Source organism: Canis lupus, chromosome 19 (genome assembly GCF_048164855.1).
Source record: "Canis lupus baileyi chromosome 19, mCanLup2.hap1, whole genome shotgun sequence".
In the NCBI taxonomy this organism is placed as follows: domain Eukaryota; kingdom Metazoa; phylum Chordata; class Mammalia; order Carnivora; family Canidae; genus Canis; species Canis lupus.
In genome coordinates this window covers 17,450,371-17,473,668 of record NC_132856.1, presented here as the reverse complement: position 1 = coordinate 17,473,668, position 23,298 = coordinate 17,450,371, and the positions used below count along the sequence as shown (strand labels likewise).

The window sequence follows — 23,298 nt, the reverse complement described above, 5'->3', positions numbered from 1 at the left end:
TTATTATCCTAACTCTAGATGCCAGAAGTCAGAAATGAGTTTCAATGGTTGGAAATCAAAGTGTTGGCATAGGCTCTGCTCCTTTTTGAGTGTCTACAAAAACATTTGTTTCTTTGTGGTTTCTGGCTTCTAAGGATCACCTATATATCTTAGCTGTGACCCTTATCTCTGTTTTCAAGGCCAGCAGCTTAGTTTCTTCAGATCTGCCTGTGACTCTGATCCTCTGCTTCTCTCATCGTGTCTCCTCTGACTCTGGCTCTCCTGCCTCCATCTTGTTTGCCCATCTAAAGATCCTTAATTTAATTGCATCTACACAGTCCCCTTTTCCATATAAAAATATTAGGAGTTACAAGGGGTTTTATTTCTTTGATTTAATTAAGAAAAGAGAGGGGTGCTTAAGAATACTAATCCCACAAGTTCTGGGCATTAGGACATGGAAATGTTTGAGGAAGCAGGCCTTATTTTATTGACCATAATTACAAAATACTGAGCATTTCTCTATCCCAAGCCCTGTGCTAATTTTCCACATACATTATCTCACTTAATTATTACAAAAAATCAAGGAATTCTGTATTTTAATTCCTAGGTATAAGAAAACAAATGCTTAAAAAGGTTCTTTGTGCATCCATTCGACTGAGACATTATGAACATGGATTCTCTGAATCTCTTCACCCCATGAATGCTGCGCTAATTTGTAATCTTCATCTCTAACCATCTAAGTAGTCCTTTTCTCTCCAAACTCTGAAATCTTTAATCCAAATCTCAAATGGTCTTTAGATTTTTCTTCCTAAAATGGAATCATGCCCTATTCTCCTTCCAAAATTTCATGGTCTCCTCTATTCCACAGAACAAAAGCTGAGACAATCTTTTACTGTCTATCCCTGACTCCCTTTCTCTCCTCCTCCAGTCCTGGTAGCACTATACTTCATGATCCTCTACAGTTTCACAGTCCCTCATCTAACTTCGTATATTCTCTCAGTGTTATGTGCCCCTGCCATACTTGTCAAAGTCACATGTCTTGCCTACTGATCTATAAGTTTCCCATATTTTCCCCTTTAATATATTTGCAGTTTTTTGGCTGTTCCATGACTCTGGCCCATTGTGAGACAGTGTTGGAAAGAAAAAGGAACTCCTGAGTGAGAGAAGTTTGGCTGAGTCCCAGCTTAGCCGTGTACTATCTGGGCTAAGTCTAATTCCCCAATAACTCAGAACCCATTTTTTTCATCTGAAAAATAGAGATAATGATACTTTACTCTGGAGTTTTCTCTGAGAACTAAAGGATACTATGTACCCCAAAGCATCCTAGAGGCTGCCATACAGAGAGAGCTCAATGCATGGTAACATATATTTGATACTTCTTCTGTAGTGATTTCACTTCCTTTGCATTTCTTAAGGTGGGAAAGCACTTCCTACTTTCTTTCTCTTTATAAATTGTTGCAGAGATTTTCTTCAAGGGTCATGAAAGGACAACCAAAGTGAAGATGAGGAATGGCTTTAATGAAACATTAAAGATAATTCTGATTCCATATGCTATCCTTGGATCTAACTTTGATTTTCCATGTCCTTGAGATGACATCAAAATTACCTCAGAATAGTGGTGGCAGCAAAAAATTGTGCATCCATCACACATTCATACTGTCACTGTCTAGATTTTCAGTCTGATACTTGATCATCCATTATAAATTCTCAGAAAGCAAAGCTCACATTTGCCAAAATCTCTGCCTATTTTGATTGGGTAAGCTTAACAGAAGACGGAGCCTTTTCTTGGAAATATGATAATTCAGTCATTGCCTCCTATGAGCTATGCTTAGGTTAGTGCTTGATGGAGATTAAAACAGCCAAGATCTCTGCCTTTAGGCAATCTCTCTTTTAGGGGAGAGGCAACCTAAAAGAAAAACAAAACAAAACAAAAGAATCATAAATTAGGAAAAGTGGTGCAAAGAAAATAAGAGACTGGGATATACATCAAAAGGAGGACCTGTGTAGTGAAGGGTATATATTTTGATATGGCATAAAACATGAAAAGGAGCTAGTGACTAAAGGGATCTCCAAACAGAAAGAACAGGATATGCAAAGCTTCTGAAGTCTGAAGTCTTTGTTATTATTGTTACTGGTGATGATGTTGGCCTTTTTGATTTTTTTTAAAAAGTAATTATCAATGATTTAACAGTATCACAGCTTAGTGAAAATGATTTCTGAAAGACAACTGAGGGGCACTGCAAATATATTGTGATCCACAGAGATATCACTTAAACAGAATTTAGATTTACAATCAAAGGGAGAAAAATATTTACATCAATTCCAAGAAGAAAAGAAATAAAACCACAGCAACAACACTACTTATATAGAAAGAAATATTCAGACCCAGCAACACCAAGTGTTTGCAAATTTTGGCTCAATCTTGTCCCTGTCATTGACTGACTAGTACTTTGTACTGGATTTTTCTTGCTGTAAATTTGCAATCAATCCATATTTAGACATAAAGGAAGCATTAAGCTTTTATTTCATCTTGCACTTATGTTCTTTCTCTCTTGCCCAAATGTCAACCCCATGCTGTTACTTAGAAGTGTAACATAAGAAGTTGTTTTTGAATTGAGTTCACAGTGTGAACTACAGTTGAATATAAATGCCATCTACAGAAAAATTGATCACAGGGAAACCATTAGAGCCACAGAGGGCTAGTTTAATGTTACTCTGTCATTTGATTAATAGAAAATAATTTAGTCTTTGAAAATTGCCCAGAAAGATTTTTAAAATTAAAAAAAATACTTGTTTGTTGAGTTTACCATTGGCCAACTTGGTACAAACATCCATGCCATGTGTTTCATATTATCCATTTGACAGGATTTAAACTTTCAAGTAATAGAAATCTCAATGTCATCATAGATTTTTAAAATGCAATTTAATCAAGTACATTAAATTCATGAAACCAGAATACTTAATAGTGTTCATATTAAGCAACTTTCTAAAGCAACTTTCAGAAACTTTTAATTTAGATACTAGACAAAAGGCATTGGCATTGGAGTCATTCTCCTGAACAAAGATAAGAAAGATAATAGACTATGATAATTTCTTAAATAATTAGCTTAAACTCTACCACTCTTACCTGTCTTTCAAGAGCATATTAAGAACCTAAGAAGAGCAATGTTCTTAAGGGCAAATCTTAAATTCACCATGATTATATTTAAGAAGTGGATCATTTGCAAGCTTTGGAATTATATTATTACTAACAAACTGCTTTTAACACAATAGAAAAATTGATTATGTCCTAAGACATAATGGAGGTCCGAAAAGAGAATTAGCAGTTACTGAGTTTTTTAAAGCATGTACCACTAACCAAGTGAGGAACATTACGTATTTTAGTACCTATAAGCTAAACATTTTATAAACTAGGAGATTTTTGTCTCATTCCAAAGATAAATAAACCAGGCTGGATGCAGATTCACATCTCTCTGACTTTAAAGGCCAGCTCTTTCTACTGCCCAGATAGCAAGAGAGTAAAACATTCTAAGTGATCTATGCCATTAGCCATTCATACCAAGAATTCATTCCTGATGAAACTCTTCTCATTTTATGTCAATAGAATACTTATGCTTTGGTAAATGAAGAAACAAATGCAAATATATTGGCATCATTGCCATAGTTATAAACTCCTTGTCCACATAGTTGATCAAAGTCAGTCCTGTCTCCCAGCCTGGAGCTTCACCAGTGGATTCATAGTGTTGAAAACAGTACTTTTACTCTAAATAAACAAACAAAATAGACACAGAAATAGATGAAAACTTCAGAGTCCAACACTACCAGTGACATTAAAGAAGTGACTTTTATTTTCTCTGTACTGATTCTATGATGTCATTATGTTAGTGCTTCATTTTAAAGAACATAGTTGAAAAAATGTGCCACAAGAGCTTACTAGATATTAAAACTATGATGTCTTGTGAGAATTTTTATATCATCTCCTTTATAACTGAGAAAAAGATTAAAGAAGGCACTCTGGGGTAGTTGAGGGAGAATAGTTACAAAATAATTATTGTTGCCATCTAGTCCTTCAGAATAAATGTATTGACAAACATGTATTGAGTGCTCCTTAAGTGCAAAACTTTCATGTCTTTAATTAGAATTGGGTTTATATTATCAAGAAATGTCCTAGGGCATGTTTAATCCAATTGGCCTATCTATCTTATAAATCCTATGAATTGCTGTAGGTTTGGCCATGGCAATTGACCTTGATTATAGGAAAGCATAATGAATGGATTGGCCACATGTGTCACCTATGGCTCTGCATACAGCCCAGCACATAATCAATATGATCTGAGAAAATCATTCAGGACTCTTGAGTGTTTTTTCTTTAGCCATCTTATCATAGTCATTTATTCACTGTATATTAATTGTTTGTCTCCTCTGTGCTGCCAAGCACTGTGCCAGTAGTTGGTAATACAGAGTTGGACAAGGCGTACGCACTCAATAAATTTAAAGAAATACACAACCAAGAACAGCTATAATTCAATTCAACAAATCCATTATAAAACATGAACTGAGCCCCATTGAGAGCAGCAGGTAAACATTATCTCTTGGCCATATCCCAACTGAGGTGTAAGTAACTAGGTGAACAAGAATAATGTCTCTGTGGGCTTATGGTAACAGGAGAATATATGATTATGCAATGTCAGACACCCTGAGACTTTTCCAGTGAAATATAAGAGATTAAATAGCAGTTGAGTCAAAGCTCCAAAAGAAATCGTTCCCATTTCCATCAGTGTTATAATGAGTTAAATATTATGCTCATTCAGCCTCACAAATTCAAATAAGATGCCAAAAACATCTTGCTGGGTAGTTTTATCTTTGCTCTGCTTTCCAGCTGAATTATTTTTAATCTCTCCAGTTTCCTAAACCTCAAAAATAATCATGTAGACTCAAACCTCTGAGAAGCAACACTTTGTCATGGAGGAACACCAGCTCAGAAATCAAGAGACCAGGATTCTGATGTGACTCAGTCACCCTTTAACTGCTTGCTTTTGGATAAGTGACCTCTAGTATTCTTCTATGTAAAATTCCCCAGTTGGACTACATCCATTACCTTAGAAAACTGATTCTAAAGCCATCTTCCCTTTCACTTACCATCTTTCTCAGTTTGTAATGTTTTTCTCTCTTCTGGGTTCCCAACAACTCTATATTAAATGGCATGCATTCTTCTCACTATCTAGCTACAATTGATCAGGCTAAGATAAACATGGCCAAATTAAATCAATCATCATCTTTCTCCTGGGACTTCTAGCCCAGAGTATCCCTGAACAGAGTAGGTTTCAAATGTCATGTATGGAGAACAGTCATGATTTCTGCAGCATACACTGAGAATGACAAAGAGGTGGTCTGTATCAAGATGAGCATGCAACAAACACTACCTTGAGGAGCAGAGAGAAGAACTTGGCTTTTTGACATTTTTACTTTGTCCTTTTTTTAAAGATTTTATTTATTTATTCATAAAAGACAGAGAGAGACAGAGAGAGAGAGAGAGAGGCAGAGGGAGAAGCAGGCTCCATGCAGGGAGCCCGACATGGGACTCGATCCTGGGTCTCCAGGATCACACCCTGGGCTGAAGGCAACACTAAACCGCTGAGCCACCTGGGCTGCCCTATTTTGCCCTTCTTAAAGCTCTGCTGCATTTTTCCATGAATTCTAAGAGATTCCCCTATACGCTTCACAATCTCTTACTATTTTGCTTATATCTTGAGTAGACTGTGTTACATAAAGTAAAAGAGTCCTACTAATAGAAGATTAAAAAGGCAAAGACTACTAGGAATTAACACCTCTGTGTTCATATGTATTAAAGGTTTGCAGCCTGATTTTTGCTTGACGTGCTCATTGATTGATGACCAAATGGAACACTAGATAACAGAGCCCTCCATCTATTTATGTATGATAAAGTAAACAAAGTCAATGGCAATGATTAATAAATTAATACTGGACATGCAATAGGCCATTATTAATTCATAAGTTTGTCATGAAGACAGTCTCAAACGACCAGAATTTAAATGAATTTGCTTATTCTGATTAGAATTAATATGATATTTCAAATGACACTGAAAACATTTTTGCTTCTTCTATGATAATCATCCAGGACTTATTTTCCCTTTTTATGCTGATGGGTCATATAGTAACTATGAGCTAATTAATATTCATTTGGATCTTTGATTATTTCTTTAAAGCTCCAAGCCAACCACCAGCTAACATTGCCTGGAAGCTGACAAACTCTAAATTATGCCTGAATTGGGAGCACGTAAAAACCATGGAAAATGAGTCGGAAGTGTTGGGCTACAAGGTGAGCATTTTATTTTTCCTTAAATAATATCATTTGGGTTACTAAGGAACTGAGTGTCACAACCAAATAAGAAACAAATCTATGCATATGTAAATACAGGAATCTTTTTAAAAAAGATTTGAAAAATACTTAGCATTGCTGCTTTCAAATTTTTCATTGACAATTTTTATATTCTAAGGACAGTAATGTGTCATGGAACAAGAATAAAACTCTATACCATGCAACAGTTTTCTTCAAGTGACTCCCCTTGCCATTAAAAGATGATGATGGTGTGTGTGGGGTCAGTAAGGTCAGATGAGAATGCAGTCCAACAATATTCTACTTGAATAGTAGAATTTCTAGAACTTAGGCTGCAGTAGCATGTGAGCTTTTAACAGCATAAAAATAATCTACCAAGAGTATAGCCAAATACCCAGAGCAACTTATTTCCATTAGTGATAATGGGCAACATCTCCTGGCAAATGCACATATCCACACATTTGAAAGGGGTCCAAAATAAGCAGTGACTTTTCACAGCAAGCTCCAAATAATAGCCCCAAGCTATTTAATTAATAGAGATAAATATATTCTTATTTCAGAAGCATTGGCCAAAGACAAAATCTTTTGTTGTTGTTGTTGTTTTATGACTAAATTTAAGGAAAAGGCATAGACTGAATATTCCCACTCAAGGAGTACAGAATTTACAATGATATGTCTTACTGTGTTCCATAAGAGTGTCTGGACTTTAAAAAAAATGGCATGTCCATTTAACTTGATTCACCATTTTATTTAGATTCTGTACCGGCAAAACAGACAGAGTAAAACACATATTTTGGAAACAAACAATACATCGGCTGAGCTTCTTGTTCCATTTGAAGAAGACTACTTGATTGAAATAAGAACAGTTAGCGATGGTGGAGATGGAAGCAGCAGTGAGGAAATTAGAATTCCAAAAATGTCAAGTAAGTTGAATCACCATTGCTGTTGTAGATTTTTGAATCTAGACAGCTGCAGCATGAAATCTAGGCTCTCCGAATGTTGGGTGAAAAAATAAAAGGTCTGTGTTTCCATTTTCAGTTGTGAACAAGAGGTGATGAGTCAATTTTTCTTTAAATAATCCTTCAAATTTGCAACATGCTTACATATTACAAACAGGTTTATGTTTCCTTATTTGAATCTCAAAAAGAAAGAAAAAAGCATAAGAAAACACACACAACTATGTGTCATTGGTGCAGAATTAATTCTATTGGCACAAAAATTAATAAGACTTTCTGTGGGTACTCACAGGCTTCTGGGAGCAGGGAGAGAAAATATGAAACACATGTACTTGCACCCCTATTCCCATATCTGTGGCAGGCATCACTAATCAATTATGACATGCATACCAAGCTTAGTCACAAATCTCAAATCCTCTCAATACAGTGTTCTAAGCAGGTAATACTAATCAGTCAGATTTAGCATGTAATAATAGTTTATTATTTCTGCTTCAGAAGAATTGCTTCTGCTTGAAGTTGTAGCTGAGTGAAATCATCAGCCACCACACATTGGCAAATTCTAATCTGCCCTTCAGTCACAATTGGCCAGTTTAGGCATTTTTCTTGTTCATTTTTACATTTAAAACAGTTATCCTAGAGACAAAGGGCTAACGACATTTCCTTAAAAATTTTTTTGTTGTTGTTAAAGATTTTATTTATTTATTCATGAGAAACACAGAGAGAGAGAGAGAGAGAGAGAGAGAGAGGCAGAGACACACGCAGAAGGAGAAACAGGCTCCCTGAGGGGAGCCCGATGTGAGACTCTAGCCTGAATCCCGGGATCACACCCTGAACTGAAGGCAGATGCTCAACTGCTGAGCCACTCAGGCCTCCCGACACTTCCTAAAATTAAATATACTATAAATGCAACAAATGTGCTAATATGTTATTAGAAGAGAAATGATAGTATGCATGAAAACTTAATCTAACAAGCAATCTTATTTTTTCTCAAGATATTTTGTTTTATTTTTTTGTTGTTGTTTTGCAGGTTTGAGTTCCAGAGGAATTCCAGTCTTAGAACCTAGCATCTACTTCCTGTCAGCTGTCATCGTTTTTTACTATTTTACAATTCAGCCACTTACACGATGAATAAAATCGTAAATCCTTGAGAGATTTTTGAAACAAATCATCCTGTAAATAAGCTCTCTACCCCCCATCACAAAATACAATATTAAAACAGACTCCTTTGGAAAGGAAAACAGTGTATATTATTAAGATCTTGTAAATATCTATAGTACATTAATAAAACAATTTTAAACACTTTTGAATTTTAAAGTTCACACATGATTACATACATTCAGAAAGTGCCAAATAATCTGTGGAGTTGTAACTACTGTGGCTTTTAAGTGACTTATATGGAAAATATAAATAACTTCCCTTGATGACGATGATAAATATGGAATAGGTTGCAGTTATCATAGAGAAAATGTATATTTTTTACTTGCTCCAAGCAATTTCCTTCAATATTAAAAATTTTCACTCTACTTGGAAATAAAATGTAAGTATTTGTTTATAGTTGGGATTCTTTAAAAAATGTTAGCTATTCCAAAGGGTGATATTCCTTTACTCCTAAATGTGGTGAGGCCAGGAAATATTTGTACCCAATAATATATAATATATATATATATATATATATATATTATGTTCATCATATATATACATATGATGTTCTTTTCAACTTGCTTTTCTAAGAGGTCCAGTAATAATAACAGGAATAAGTGCTTTATGGCAAAGAAGGAGAAAGGAAGGGAAATAAGCACCCATCTAAAACAATCTAACAACTCTGGTATAAGGCAATTTCTCATAGCAAAATTTAATTTTTTAATCAATTTTGAATTCTCCTAAGGAAAAGTTGCATGAACAAATCTCAGGTAATCATAACAAATTGTTAGCAATGCATGTGGCCTTGTTTTCATATAATAAATAAATCTGGTAACAGAATTATTTAACCAAGTTTTTGACATTTTGGTATATATATATATATATATATATATATATATATATATAGTCAATCTTCCTTGCAAGTATAAAAATAATCCTATACTGTCCAAGACTTAAAAAGATGTTTGTGGGTCAACTCCTCTTTAAGGTGAACCTATTTTAGTCAGTGGTCCTATTTCTTAGAACTGCATTCTGGAGAAAGTAGTCCAAGAGAAGGTAAGGTTAATGAGTGGGCTAATGCCATTCTATGTGGCCATCCATTTCCTTCACAAACAGCCTTGAGGGGTTTGGCCTCTTGGCAGTCCTCCCTTGCTCCCAGCCAATCAGACTTGATGTCCTGGGGAGCTAGGATTGAGAAATGGGTCACACTAGTTTTGCCTTCTTCACATGGTGCGACTTCTTAATTATGCTGAAAATATTTGAATTATCCTCACAACCCTTAATTCACATAGTCCTCAAAATTGGATTTTATCCTTTTCATTTCTAATGTATTTTAGAGCTGTATAAAATACCGAGTGTAGTCAGCAGCAGATGGACAATGACTTTTCATAGTTCAGAATTTCTCCCTGCCTGAATAGTTGTGTCAAACATACAGTACAAATTAATGAGCCTTATTCTCCTCCATGCCCTAAGATATGGTTGTGCTTTGATGGAGCAAAATAAATAAGCAATAGCAAATGCTGTTTGGCACAGTCGTGTTAACAGCTGCCTGTCCAAGACACATCTGTATTGGCCAGAAATATCAGTGGCACATGGTCTCAATAGTTTTCTCAACTTGGTGAGAGACAAGATTTTTTTAAAAAGATTTATTTATTTATTCATGAGAGACACACAGAGAGAGGCAGAGACATAGGCAAAGGGAGAAGCAGCTCCTCCCAGGGAGCCCGATGTGTGACTCAATCCCGGATCCCGGGATCACGCCCTGAGCCAAAGAGAGACACTCAACCCCTGAGCCACCCAGGCATCCCGAGACAAGATTTGTATCTTCTTCCTCAAAACAAGTATTGAGAGTTAAATGTACTATGAGATTTTTGTTTCCATTGATTAAGTGAATAAGATACATAGTCATATGTGTACAAGTCTGAAAGCTAAGGCAATTCTTACCATTAACTCTTAAAAGTTGGTGGTTGTGCTTTAATTCATAATGGTTGGAGTATTAAAAGTATGCATTATTCAATGTCCAATATTTATTTTTTATCAACCCATACTAAATTTTTTGGAATACAATTTGACATTAATATTAAATAGCATCTGCTTTGGCTCTTGATTGATTTGAATCTCTACTCTTAGTGAGGCCTTGGACACATATTTTAACATCCCCATATTACTATTATCAGGATTAGAGGACATAATGTGTACAATTATTTAGTGTAATGCATGCAACATTGTAAGTTGTTAACAAGTGGAGCTGCTGTCATCTGCTACTATGAACTAAATCCCTGATGAAATAAGTTACTATATTTCCATAAGTGATCAATTGATTATGAAAACAGATTCAGCCTATGTTTATGTCAAAATCCAGTAAAGTTTCAGGAAAAATGAGTAGTCCACTACTCTGGACACTAATGACACTAAAGAATGTAACCAATGATGATTTCATCAATCCATTTCAAGAGGATATTCTGTATCTACTTGTATGTACTTACCTGGTATTTAGGAGAGATTTCTAGAGGATCCCTTTATTGACCACATATATTGCTGTTAAAAACTATTATAAATATGACAACTTATTTCCATACTTCTTACAGGAAGGAGAAAAAAATGTGATCACACCTAGGGACAGTTTAAGAAGGAAAAGGGCATAAATATTAGGAGACTCGACACAGCAGATTTATGACCCTACAAAGCTATGGGTTGCCAAGTAATGTTAAATGTTCAAATCAGCTCCATGTCCTCTCTTCTATTCTTCACACTAAAATCCTCCCAGGTCAATGTTCCTTTTCTAACTGTACAACAGAAGGTGGCCCATAAGAGAACATGCCTGCTATCTTTAACAGCAAATACAAATAGAAAGAGATGATCTGGAATCTCTTTGGATTTCGAATGCAGTAAAATAATCCTTCTCTCCCATAAGTGAATCTACTATTTTTAAGCCTCTATATCTTATCAGTCTACACTCCTTCTTGAGTTGTTAACTTTCAAACACTCCCCATATGCCATAATTATTACTTTATTTGCTATGGAATTACATACTTAATTCAATAGAATTCAAGAACTTGGTAATCACATCACTGTTGAACTCAAGTACTTGAATTAGTCAGGTTTTTCCTGAGAAGCAGAACCAATAAGATGTATGTTTGTGTGTGTGTGTGTGTGTGTGTGTGTGTGTGTGTACTCAGTTGCATACATGTATAAACAGAGAGAGAAAAAGAGGGAGATTATAAGGAATTTGATATACAGTTATGGAGACAAAGAATTCCAGACCCAGAAGGGCCAATGACATAGTTCCAGTCTGGGTCTGGGAATCAGGAGAATCTACAGTGTTATTTTGTTCTGAGTCTGCATACAAAGTCAGGAGAGAATGAATGTTCTAGCGCAAAGACTGTCAGGCAGAAATAATTCTTTCTTCCATAGTCTTATTTTACTCAGGCCTTTGGTGGATTGGATGAGGCCCTGCCACCTTGAAAATGGCAATTTTCTTCACTCCATCTACTGATTCAAACTCCTCCAGAAACTTCCTCACAGACACATCTACAATATTAACTAAATAACTGGCCCCCTGCAGCCCAGTCAAGTTAACAGAGAAAATTAACCATCACGGTGCTGTTTTTAATTATTTTAAATAATCCAATTCTAACCTCATCAACTTTTGAAATGGAATTATTGAAATATTCCTCTGTTTCTTCATCTGTAACTTGAGATGTTGGATTGCAAGATCTCTGAGATCCTTTAAAACCTTGCAATTCTCTATCAAACTGCAGAGTTGACTACTTTTAATATGAGGTAGTGTTTCATTACCTTTCAAGACATACACACACTCTGTATAGCTTTTCCAATTTATTTCTGTATATTCACTAGCTTAAATGATTGTGTTCAGCTTTCTTTAACTCTGAGTTAATTGAGTTTTCATTTCTAAAACCATGGGTAAATGGAGTATGCTTTTTCAAGACACAAAGAACCCTTGGAAATTCTGACCCATCTCTCCTCTCCACTGAGAATTACTGGTGTGTTTCAGAGGTTCCCAAGTGAAAGCTGTGGTAAAATTTTCATTGTTCAATGAAAAAGGAGAAAAATTCATACAGTGTGATGAGATTTTAATAATGAATAATTTGTGAACTATTTAAGAGATTACAACTTTCTTCTGCTTTTTTTGTGATGAAATGTCCACTCTTTGATGACATGAAGTTGAGTATGAATACTGGTTTGTTTTATATGTTCAATTTTAAAATACTCTTACTTGGCAAAAAAGAGTAGGTAACTTTATATAAATCAATTCAATTATTATTTCAAGTTTTTATCTTTGGAGAAAAATCAAAACTTTGAAAATAACAGGTCTTTAAATTTACTTCTTTATCACATTACCATCAAATTAATAGATTTGACTTTGTTTAATGACTTCAAGTTTGTATGTCAGAGTTTTATCCTGGATCCCTTGAACAGCAAGGTTCTGTGTTCTATGGACTTGCTGTTTATATACATAAACCACAGGTCTAGGAAGTCTGGTAAACCTTTTATAACAAGCTATTAATATAATTAAGATAATAATGAAAAAATATCAAAATATTTCATTTCTTTATTATTTTATTATGTTATTTTATTTCATTTTATTTTATTTTGAGAGAGAGAGAGAGAGAGAGAGAGAATGCCCATGCTCTCAAGCTGCACAGGGCTGGGGGTGAGGGAGACAGAGAATCTCAAGCAGGTTCTGAGTCTAGCACAGAGCCCTACGTGGGCCTCAGTCTCACAACCCTGAGATCATGAATGGAGCCAAAATCCAGAGTTGGACTCTTTACCAACTGAGCCACCCAGATGTCCCTCTTCATTATTATTTGCCACCCAGATGTCCCTCTTCATTATTATTTGCTTTCTACTTTTCCATTTGAACATATCTTTTCTTTTGTGAAATTATATGTAATAGCTTATAGTTCTTTAATCCTTTACCATAGCAAAATAATTTTGATAAAAAGGTAAATTTTTTGCTCCATTATTTTTAATATTATTCTGCTTGACAGCATTCAGTATAGTCCTGGGCAGAGAGAATGAAGCTTACAACACATTTTGCTTTCTGGGCAGATTTATGCAGCCAACTGTTAGGGCAATTTGTTTTCTCCCCGTTTCCTTAGGAAAATAAGTTATTTTTTATAGCCTGACTAAAATAATAAGCTGACCTAAACTCCAAATTTTGGTAGGTAAATAATATATTCTTGAAAGAAGTAATAAATAAAAATAAAATTATTGGAACATAGTAGTTTTGAGAAAGCCCCAGAATTATTTTCCTGTTTTGAAAAACATATACTTTACAATCTGGTTAGGCATACCTTAGAAGATATTTACCTTGTCCAGAGCAAAGCTCAAGAGATAACCAAATTTGATGACTTGAAATAAAGGCAGTAAGTTGCAGTTCAATGAGAAAGAAAAGAAATCCTGATGTAATGATATGTTTTGCTTCCCATTTCCATCAAAGACTAGGAAGTATACTGGATAAAATCTTGGCAGATTTATCATTTATTCCTAGAACTGAATGGTATGTTGGGTAGGTACCTGTCCTTGGATGGTGATTAATTAATGTTTGTAAATCACTGAAGATGGAAAGCCCTTCAGAAATTCTAATAACTTTTATTACAATGTTTTTTTCCCAGAAGTATATTGACTTTTTGCAATGGCACTTTGAAAAAGCATACTTTAGTGACTGAGAACAGGTATCATGCCTAGAGGAAAACAGTAATTGGAAAGTTTGAAAGGTAATAATTTTGAGATAGTGAAATTTTAGTCAAATTCATAATAGCCTGCATGGACTAAATAATTTTCATTCAAACAAAATATGTCTACATCCATCCATTATGGAATTTTCAGAATGTGAAGTAAATGTCATAGCAACAGAATTTGTTTCTCAGATGATATTTACTCATAACAAAACTCGAGTATTCTCAAGGGCTTCAGATACTAATAATAATGAGTGTAGGCAACTTTTATTACCTTTAAGTGCAGTAGTTATAAAATCTCCCAACTTTGAGCAGATTAATTTCAGTTATTTTCTGTTGACAGCAAAGCATAATTGAATATATTATAGGCCTTCTAAATTTGATCTTTTTCCTTATTTGTTTAAAAGTGAAAGCATTGTCAGCCTAAATTATTGTTATGTTTAGACTTGCAAACTCATATGGGGCTATTTTCATCCTTCTGAATTCTTAAGAGAGTACAAAAGTTTCTGAAGAGTCTCTTAAAAGAAAAACAGGGAAGTAGCTTAAATTCCTTGGAGCAAAGTTTGGAATCCCTTAGTATTTCAAGTTGAATGATTGCTGAAGAATGCATTGTAATGAGTTAAAGACAATTTGAATTGCCTACAACTTGTTGCTGTTAATCAATAAGGAGAGAAATTAATATTCATTTCATACCATTGATAAAAATTAGGGTCCTGGATGTGTCTACCTGAAACCAATATTCTGTACCAGAAAACTTCCTATACTTTCTAATATTTTACATTGCCTTATGTCATATTATATATCATATATATTACTTTTATTATTATGTGTTATGTTATATATTATATTATATTATTTATCTCTTATCTCACTTTTCTATAAAATGAGTTCCAGAAGAGCTGGACCCTGTCTTTGTATTCCCTCTTGCATCCACCACATGAGTGGAATGTCTTATATCTAATAGTTGCTCAAAAAAAATGACTTTTAATGAATAAACAACCAAAAGGAAGCATATATTGCTGTGCATACATTGTTTGTATAAAACGATGGAATCTCATTACTACTCCTACAAAAGCAGCAAAGCTTACCTTAATGATGTTGTCTTTTAAGCTTCCATATTACAATATTACAACTTGATGTGATGTATAATTGATGTGGTTCTGACTGCATATAATTTTTTTTTCAAATATTCTATAATTAAAACAATTTTAAGGGCAATATTTTTCAATAGAATGAACTGCAGAATTATGCAAAACCTTCTCCTTCCACTATAGGATTTTTACTGAGCATAACACTCAATGGTTTGTCTGTAGAAACATGACTCTGAGAGTTGTATAGACAAGTTAGAGAGCAACACCCATACTGGTAGGAAGCCCTTTGAGTCATTCCAAGGTCTATGTTGTAATTATTCTCCCTATGGCCAAATTAACTAAAGACTATACACTTGACCGTACAACTATAATGAAATGTAATAGTCTTGTCATTCTGCAATATTAAATCCATATATTTAGTCAGGAGAGTATATTTAGTTGGCAAATATAACACAAAGTTATGATATTCTTTTCTTAGATGCTATCCCTCTGGCCATATTAAGATTTAGTCAGCTTTGTTGCCAAAAGCTCTAAATATCTGTTGGATTTATTGGAAAATCAAAAGAAAAAATAGTTTTTGTTATTAAAGATATTGCAAACTTTCAACACAAGACACAAGCCAACCCCATACAGATTAGATAGTTCATTTATTTGATAATTGAAATAGTTGTCATTATTCAGAAATCAGTTTTCATGTGAAGCCAGCTTCACTTGGGTACTTCTGTATCTGCCTTCCTGCATGACACTAACCTAGTGAACTACTTACCATTTTTGATGAAATGTAGTTAGCCCTGAAGAACACCAATTGTGGCTCTCAAATTAGGTAGTAGGGATAACTTCTTTCTATTATCACTTTAATTATGTTAATTCCCAGTTTTATTCTGTTTTTGAAAGCTTAGGAATAAATATTGGCATTGCTTTTTATAACATCTTACCTTATACTTACTTACATGAACACGTCATCTTAGCTCTCATGAGCTGTGAGTGTTTAATGTAAGAAAAACTATATTTATATATCATGAAATGTAACTATAATTATAAATCATTTGTTTTTTAATAATATATATCTTTCTTTTTATATTGAGGTTAGAAACATCGCAATTACTCATCATATAGGCCTACACATCATCAAATCATTTAAGAAACATTTATTAATTGTGTACCGTATTGAATACATTGTATTTGGCTCTGCAAAAAGAAAAAAAAACTAGTGAAAAAGCAATATATTAGAGGGCAGGTGATAAACCAACCAACTCCCCCCATCCCACCACCAAAAAAATAATAATCTCCCTCAAATAATCACAAATTGTAAATACTAGGAAGAAATATAGAAGGTGATGTGGTAGAGAACAGAATGGGAAACCAACCTTGGAGTGAGTGATCAGAGACATCTTCTTAGAGAATTTTCCATTTACCCTGAGACCCAAAAAAGGAAGAGAAGTTGGACATGTAAAGAATGGAGGGGAAAGGGTGTTCCAGACAGAAAAGGACAAAAAGAAAGAATTTCCAAATGTTTAAGGAGAGAGAAGGAGCTCCGTGTGTTCTAATTATTCAAGGAAGACCTATGCAGATGGAGAATGGTACCAGAGTTTGCAGAGTTAAGCTGGAATCCAGTCCTCTTGGACTTTACAGGTCATGAGGAAGAATTTGGATTTAAGTTTTAAATATGTACGTTTTAATAAGATTGCTTTTGCTACTGTGTGGTAGATGTTTTTTTTCAGGAAGTCAAGAGTGGAACTAGTTTTTCATAGAAGTCTATGTGATAGATAATGGTGGCTTAGATTAGATTGATAGCAGGGGATGGATACCTGTAGACTTGTCAAGAATTATCATTTGGTAATTAATGGATAAAGAATAAATTACATATATATAATATATACAAATATATATAATTGTATATATATAATTGGTATGGAGCTAGAAAGTGTAATACTAAGTGAAATAAGTCAGTCAGGGAAAGACAAATACCATATGATCTCACTCATGTGGGGAATTTAAGAAGTAAAAAAAAAAAAGTAAAAGAAAAAATAAAAAGAGAGAAATCAAGAAACAGACTTTCAATCATAAAGAGAAAACCAATGGTTACTAGAAGGAAGAGGTGAAACAGGTGATGGGGATTAAGGAATGCACTTGTACTTGTCATGATAAGCAAAGGATGATGTATGGAAGTGTGGAATTACTATATGGTACACCTGAAACTAATGTAACACTGTATGTTACTAACTGGAATTAAAATAAAACTTTAAAAAAAGTATCAATTGGCTATAATAAAGATAAGGGATGCCTTTAATTTTTTATTGTATTATCAGAGAGGACTAAAGAAGGAGCACACCTAGGAATACAGAAGATAGGGAGATAACAAAGATTTGGGGAGGCATGATAAGTTAGAAATGCCTATGAAAAATCTGGGTAAAGATGTCAAAGGACCACATCACTGGAATTAGGGTCAAGAGATCTGGGTTTTCCCGAGGGTTCCAGCTCCTTCGTTAACAGGTAATAGTGACCCTTAAGCTCTGAGGTAACTTTTCAAAGTGACCTACTTCATTTTTTATGTCTTTATTTTTTCTTCCTTATAATGTACTCCTTTTTAAAAAGATTTTATTTATTTATTCATGAGAGACACACAGAGAGAGGCAGAGACATAGGCAGAGGGAGAAGCAGGCTCCCTGCAGGGAACCCGATGTTGGACTCCATCCCAGGACCCTGAGATCACGACCTGAGCCAATGGCAGATGCTCATCCACTGAGCCACCTAGGTGCCATTATAATGTACTCTTATGTGTACAATAATTCTAAGTAATTTCGTGGTACTAAAATAATGTAAATGATGCAAAGTTGCTGTTTTATAACAAGAACCCTAAACACTGCAAGATCCTGAGTCAGCCATCAAATCAGGTAGATTCAGATTACCACTTTGACTTTACTCAGTGAAATCTTTTTTTTACCCCTAAGATACTCAGAAGAAAAAGTTAACTACAATTCAAAATAATTGGAAATTACTTTGGCAATTAAGATTTATTGCTGGTGGGGATCCCTGGGTGGCGCAGCAGTTTAGCGCCTGCCTTTGGCCCAGGGCGTGATCCTGGAGACCCGGGATCGAATCCCACGTCAGCCTCCCGGTGCATGGAGCCTGCTTCTCCCTCTGCCTATGTCTCTGCCTCTCTCTCTCTCTCTCTCTATGACTCATAAATAAATAAAAATTAAAAAAAAAAAGATTTATTGCTGGTGATTCAGAACAAAAAGATTCTTCAGGTTTAATGAAATTCCAAAATGGGAAATCAACAGAATGTCTACAGTGTTTATTATTATTATTATTCTTTGTCTTCATTTCAGAAAAAGAGTTATCAAACTCTGAATTAGTAAGTTTTGGGTAACCAAATGATGTGCAGTTCCCTGACATTTGATTTTGTTCCTGTAGACCTTTGCTTATGTTCTTTTTTTCATGGAGTGCCCTCCGTACCTTTCTAAGGGAATGCCTTTCTTCCCTTTGACAGTGTCTTCATTCAGTAACCAGACTGACACAGAGTTCCCACTCTGACCAACAGACTCCTTCTGAGACTGTGTGCACTTTTCTTCACTTACCCTTTGAGCTCCTGGCATACATTGCTGTCACAGCCTTTGACACTTGATCTTTAGATTGTTGGTTTACTTTCCATCTTCTTTCACATAATGGTGAACTAATTGAACACTGAATTTTCCAGCACTCAATGATCATGCTGAGCACATATTAGGCTTTTGAGAAATGTAAAAAAAAGACAAGAAGGCAGGGAAGAAATGAGAAAAAAGTTTTATTTCTTAATTTGTTAACAGGTCTGAGCGTATTTTGCCAGCTATATATTTCCGAACAAGAGTAATCTAAACACAAGAACATGAAATTATAATATTAAATACTCTGGTTTGCATGCAAAGCATTTTTTAGTAATATTTATAAAAAGAGTTTCTTGAAATAGGATGAAAAAAGCAACATGAATCTTTTATTAGTTTATCTCAAACAAGCTGATGAACAAACATTTTAAGATATCATGACAAGTGACTATACATGAATTGTTTTTTTTAATTTGTATTTAAAACAACTCTGTTAGCTTTGTGACAATTAAAGAGGCAGTTCTTTTCTGTGAACTTATATTTCAAGGCAAGGAAAAAATTGCAGCACTATTTCTTCCATTGTCCAGAAGACAATATCCAAAGGTAAAATGATTTAGACATCTTTATAACCAAAGATCAATGTTTAATTTATTCTCCTAAATGGATTCTTCTTTCTCCTTTTGACTTCCCTATATAGTCTTGGCATTCAGCATGCCCAGAGAGTTAGGTGAGTTCTAGCTATTTCCAAATGGTAGTCTCCAGACGGGATAAAATATGACTCTTTCAAGGTATAGATAGTCACTAGTGTATGAGTAAATTGTATTGTTCTAGGAAATCTGTCATTTGGTTGTTAAGACATAATGTTAACTTTTTTTTCACAGAAATATTGCTAGAAGTGGTCCCTTCTGTAGCTCACTAAAGCCTTATTACTTCATAATGAGTCAGCGGTATAACATTGGTGGTCCTCAAGAACAAAACATTAAGATGAAACCATGATTCTCTGAGAAAGTGCTTTCAGGATTCTTACTTGGCTTATGGGAAACACATCTTCCTCCACCCATATCTGCAACTTCACGTGAGAACAGGGACTCACCCTTGGCATAGTATTTTTCATGCTGTGAGACAGGAGCTCCAGTAAAACAGGAGAGGAGAAGTAGAAATGTAAGATGCAGGTTTCAGGAATTAAAGAACTATAGGGAAAGAGGTTCTTATGAGTGAAATCCCCTGTGTCAGAGAAACACCTTCTGCTATATATTGTTTTTTCTCCACTCTTTTCCAGAACTGTCCTGCCTTATCTCTCTGCTATTTACCTTCTCTTTTAGTAATCTCTTTAAACTCATCTGTTAGCACTGTAGTCTTGGCCTTTGAGGTGCCAGCACAACAGAACTTCATTCTGTTCCAACCATGTTGAGCCCCATTTCACCACAGGACTTTTCCACATCCTATTATCTCTCTCTGGAATTTCCTATTGCCCTCACTCATCTACTGCTTCTTTCATCAAATTAAATGCTATTCATTCTGATTAAATAAAACCCTCCTCTTATATTCCCTCATGACACCAATACATTCTCCCCTAACATTTATCATACCTATAGTTTTTAAAAAATCTATTTGTCTTAATTAATTCCTATAATTTCTAATAAACTGTAAACTCCATGAGGATAGAGGCCATGTGGGGTTTGGTTGATTTTTATATCTCTAGAACCTAACACAGTTCCTGGCACATAGGAAGCTCTTAATGAATGGGATTTATTTAGAAACAAATGGGTAGTAATTAATAAATTCTAGTAAGTATCTAGTAAAATAAACACAAGTTATTCAATTACAAAAGGTTAAATTAATAAGTTAGTGATTATTATTTATATCTTTTCTAAAAGATTTTTTATTTGTAGAACTCATCTTGGGGTTTTTGCTGTGCTACTTATTCCTCAAAACTAGTGGATAGTTCTAACAGAACAGAAAATGAGAAATTCACATTTTTTTCATCAAATTCTATTTGTAATTCCTCTTTATCTTGTACCCTCCTGCTCTTTTTTCCCATCAAATCAGTGAAATAAAGGCAGCAATATGTGGCATGGATAACCCAACTTCCTACACCCAAGATGATCCTTCCTACTGAACATCAGAATCCTTCTTACTACAATGCCATGGGCAACTATCACTACTAACTTTGTTGGCATCATGAGATGAAATTGATTTGTAACTCCTAAAAGAAGTAAATAAAAACCAGCCTCACTTTTTTCTGTTATCAGGAAGATAAAATTTTCTGGGCAACTATAATGAGGAAAACATACTTTCTTTTTTTTTTTTCTTTTTATTTAAATTCAATTTGCCAACATATATAATATAATATAACACCCAGTGCTCATCCCATCAAGTACCCTCCTTAGAAAACATACTTTCTAATTACCATGTCACTTTGGTTTCAACCATACCTTAAGAATAGTTTTGTAGCCTGGGTGGCTCAGCAGTTTAGCGCTGGGTGTGATCTTGGAGACCCGGAATCGAGTCCCATGTTAGGCTCCCAGCATGCAGCCTCCTTCTTCCTCTGCCTGTGTTTCTGTCTCTCTCTCTCTCTCTCTCTGTGCCTTTCATGAATAAATAAAATATTTTTAAAAAATTTGTAGTTTTGTTATGAAAAGTTTTTCACTCAAAAAAATTATGTTTCTTTCTTCTCATAGTATTTATCAGATGCTGTCTCAGTTATTCCAGTTATCATAAATACAAATCCTGAAATGTGGGCCCCATTATTTATATAATAGAATATCTTAGAATAATCAGTATGGCAAGCAGAATAAAGCTTTCCCATTCCCCCACTCCTATCTCAGTCCATATCTTAAACCTCAGAACTGGTAAATACATTACCTTATATGGCAAAAAATTACTTTAAAGATGTGATTGAATTAGAATCTTGCGGTGAGAAGATTATCTTGAATTATCCAGATGGGCCCAGTGTAATCACAAGGGTCTTTAAAGGTGGAAGCTAGAGGTAGAAGAAGAGGAAGAGTCAGAGTCATCTGATGTGAGAAAAACTGGATTAGGCTTTGAAGATACATTTGCACTTTGAAGATACAAGGGACCACAATCCACAGAATACAGGCAGCCTCTAGAAGCTGAGAAAGCAAGAAAACAGATTTTCCTTCAGAGCATCCAGAAGGAATGCAGGCCTGCCAAAAATTTGATTTTAGCCCATGGAGATCCATTTTGCGTTTTTGTAAGCCACTAAGTTTGTGGTAAAGCAGTAATAGGAAGCAAATATAATGAGTTTTAAAACCTTGCCAAGTTCAAATAGTGAATGGAGGGTTAGAAATAAAACCCAGATAGTCTGACAAGAAAACCCATTTTATGTAATTGGCAATGTAAAAACAAACTCGAAACTGTGTACATATACACATGCACATACACACAGATGAATATATAAACATATCACAAACATATATATAGTATACAATTGCATATATATGCATATATGTAATATGTGTGTACACACACACATACATGTCATTACCAATGCTGCAATGCTCCATTTACTTTGATTATTTGGAAATAGCACAGCTTTATGATAATGACAGTGCAAAGATAAACTTAGTTTCAAAGTGCTACTAAATACTGTTTATATAGCCTGTTTTATGAGATGCTGAAGATGTACTGCACACATAACACTTAAAAGAAATTACAATTCTACCAGCATTATCCTCAGATTGTCAATTGATTGTGGATCGTGGATATCTTTTACTCTGAGCGTGTGTGTGTCTGGGTATGTATCTACCTTCTTTCAAAGTACTGAGAATGTTTATAACTGTAATTGTTACTAATGATTGTTCATAAATTATTCATAATTTAGACATGAGGAATCTTAAAATCAAAACTAATGGCACCAGACAAAAAGTGACAACCAGGAACTGAGAAATGTATGAAGAAATTAGAGAAGGCTGTGTCGGTACGAGAATGAGCTTAGATAGCAAGTGTAATTGGAAAGGTGGGGAAGCTCTCCTGAAAACTAGACTTTGAAGTAATTTACAGGAAATTTTTAGAATGTTTGGAGAGAAGCAGAGTGAATGTCCACTTCCTAGAGCCAGGAAGAAGAGAGATCAATTTGCAATGCCATCACATTTTACAGTTGGATGATGCTGAATCATACACTTAACCTCTCTGAACTTGATTCTCCTCTCATAAAAAAAAGCACATTAGTATTTACCACATGAGGCCGTTGTGGTAATTAAATGAGCCAGTGCATGTAAATCACCTGAGACAGTGTCAGTCCCCAACAAATATTATTTCCTTCTTTGTCCCTGCTGTCCATTGATACTTTGTATGCTTTAGAGCAATATATCCTTAAATTTGCTTTGTCAAATAAGCTACTTTTAAGTGATATACCATGTAAGATTTCTGTCCATTTTTAAATAAATTCTGTTAAATGAATTAAATGATATTTCTTTACTATAGGACTTCTGAGAGGCTTCAGTATGGTTCTCTGTATTGTGGTTC

General features: G+C 34.7%; 1 protein-coding gene and 1 long non-coding RNA gene across 2 annotated transcripts in view; one reads left to right on the top strand and one right to left on the bottom strand.

Annotated features, from left to right (window-relative positions):
* The window catches only part of CNTN6 (contactin 6), a 271,711-nt gene extending 262,426 nt beyond the window's left edge, over positions 1-9,285 (top strand). Inside the window, exons 21-23 of the mRNA XM_072785346.1 lie at positions 6,207-6,319; positions 7,092-7,260; positions 8,321-9,285. Coding sequence (XP_072641447.1) covers positions 6,207-6,319; positions 7,092-7,260; positions 8,321-8,421 — 383 coding nt within the window. The 3' untranslated portion in view covers positions 8,422-9,285. The remainder of the gene's footprint in view (positions 1-6,206; positions 6,320-7,091; positions 7,261-8,320) is intronic.
* On the bottom strand, positions 7,071-21,912 carry LOC140609948 (uncharacterized). Its single transcript, XR_012011720.1, has 6 exons — positions 21,676-21,912; positions 21,246-21,398; positions 19,838-20,000; positions 18,808-18,957; positions 10,920-11,046; positions 7,071-7,475 (listed from the first exon to the last, which is right to left on the bottom strand). It is a non-coding gene; the product is annotated as an uncharacterized lncRNA (long non-coding RNA).
* Between the last annotated feature and the right edge of the window lie 1,386 nt (positions 21,913-23,298).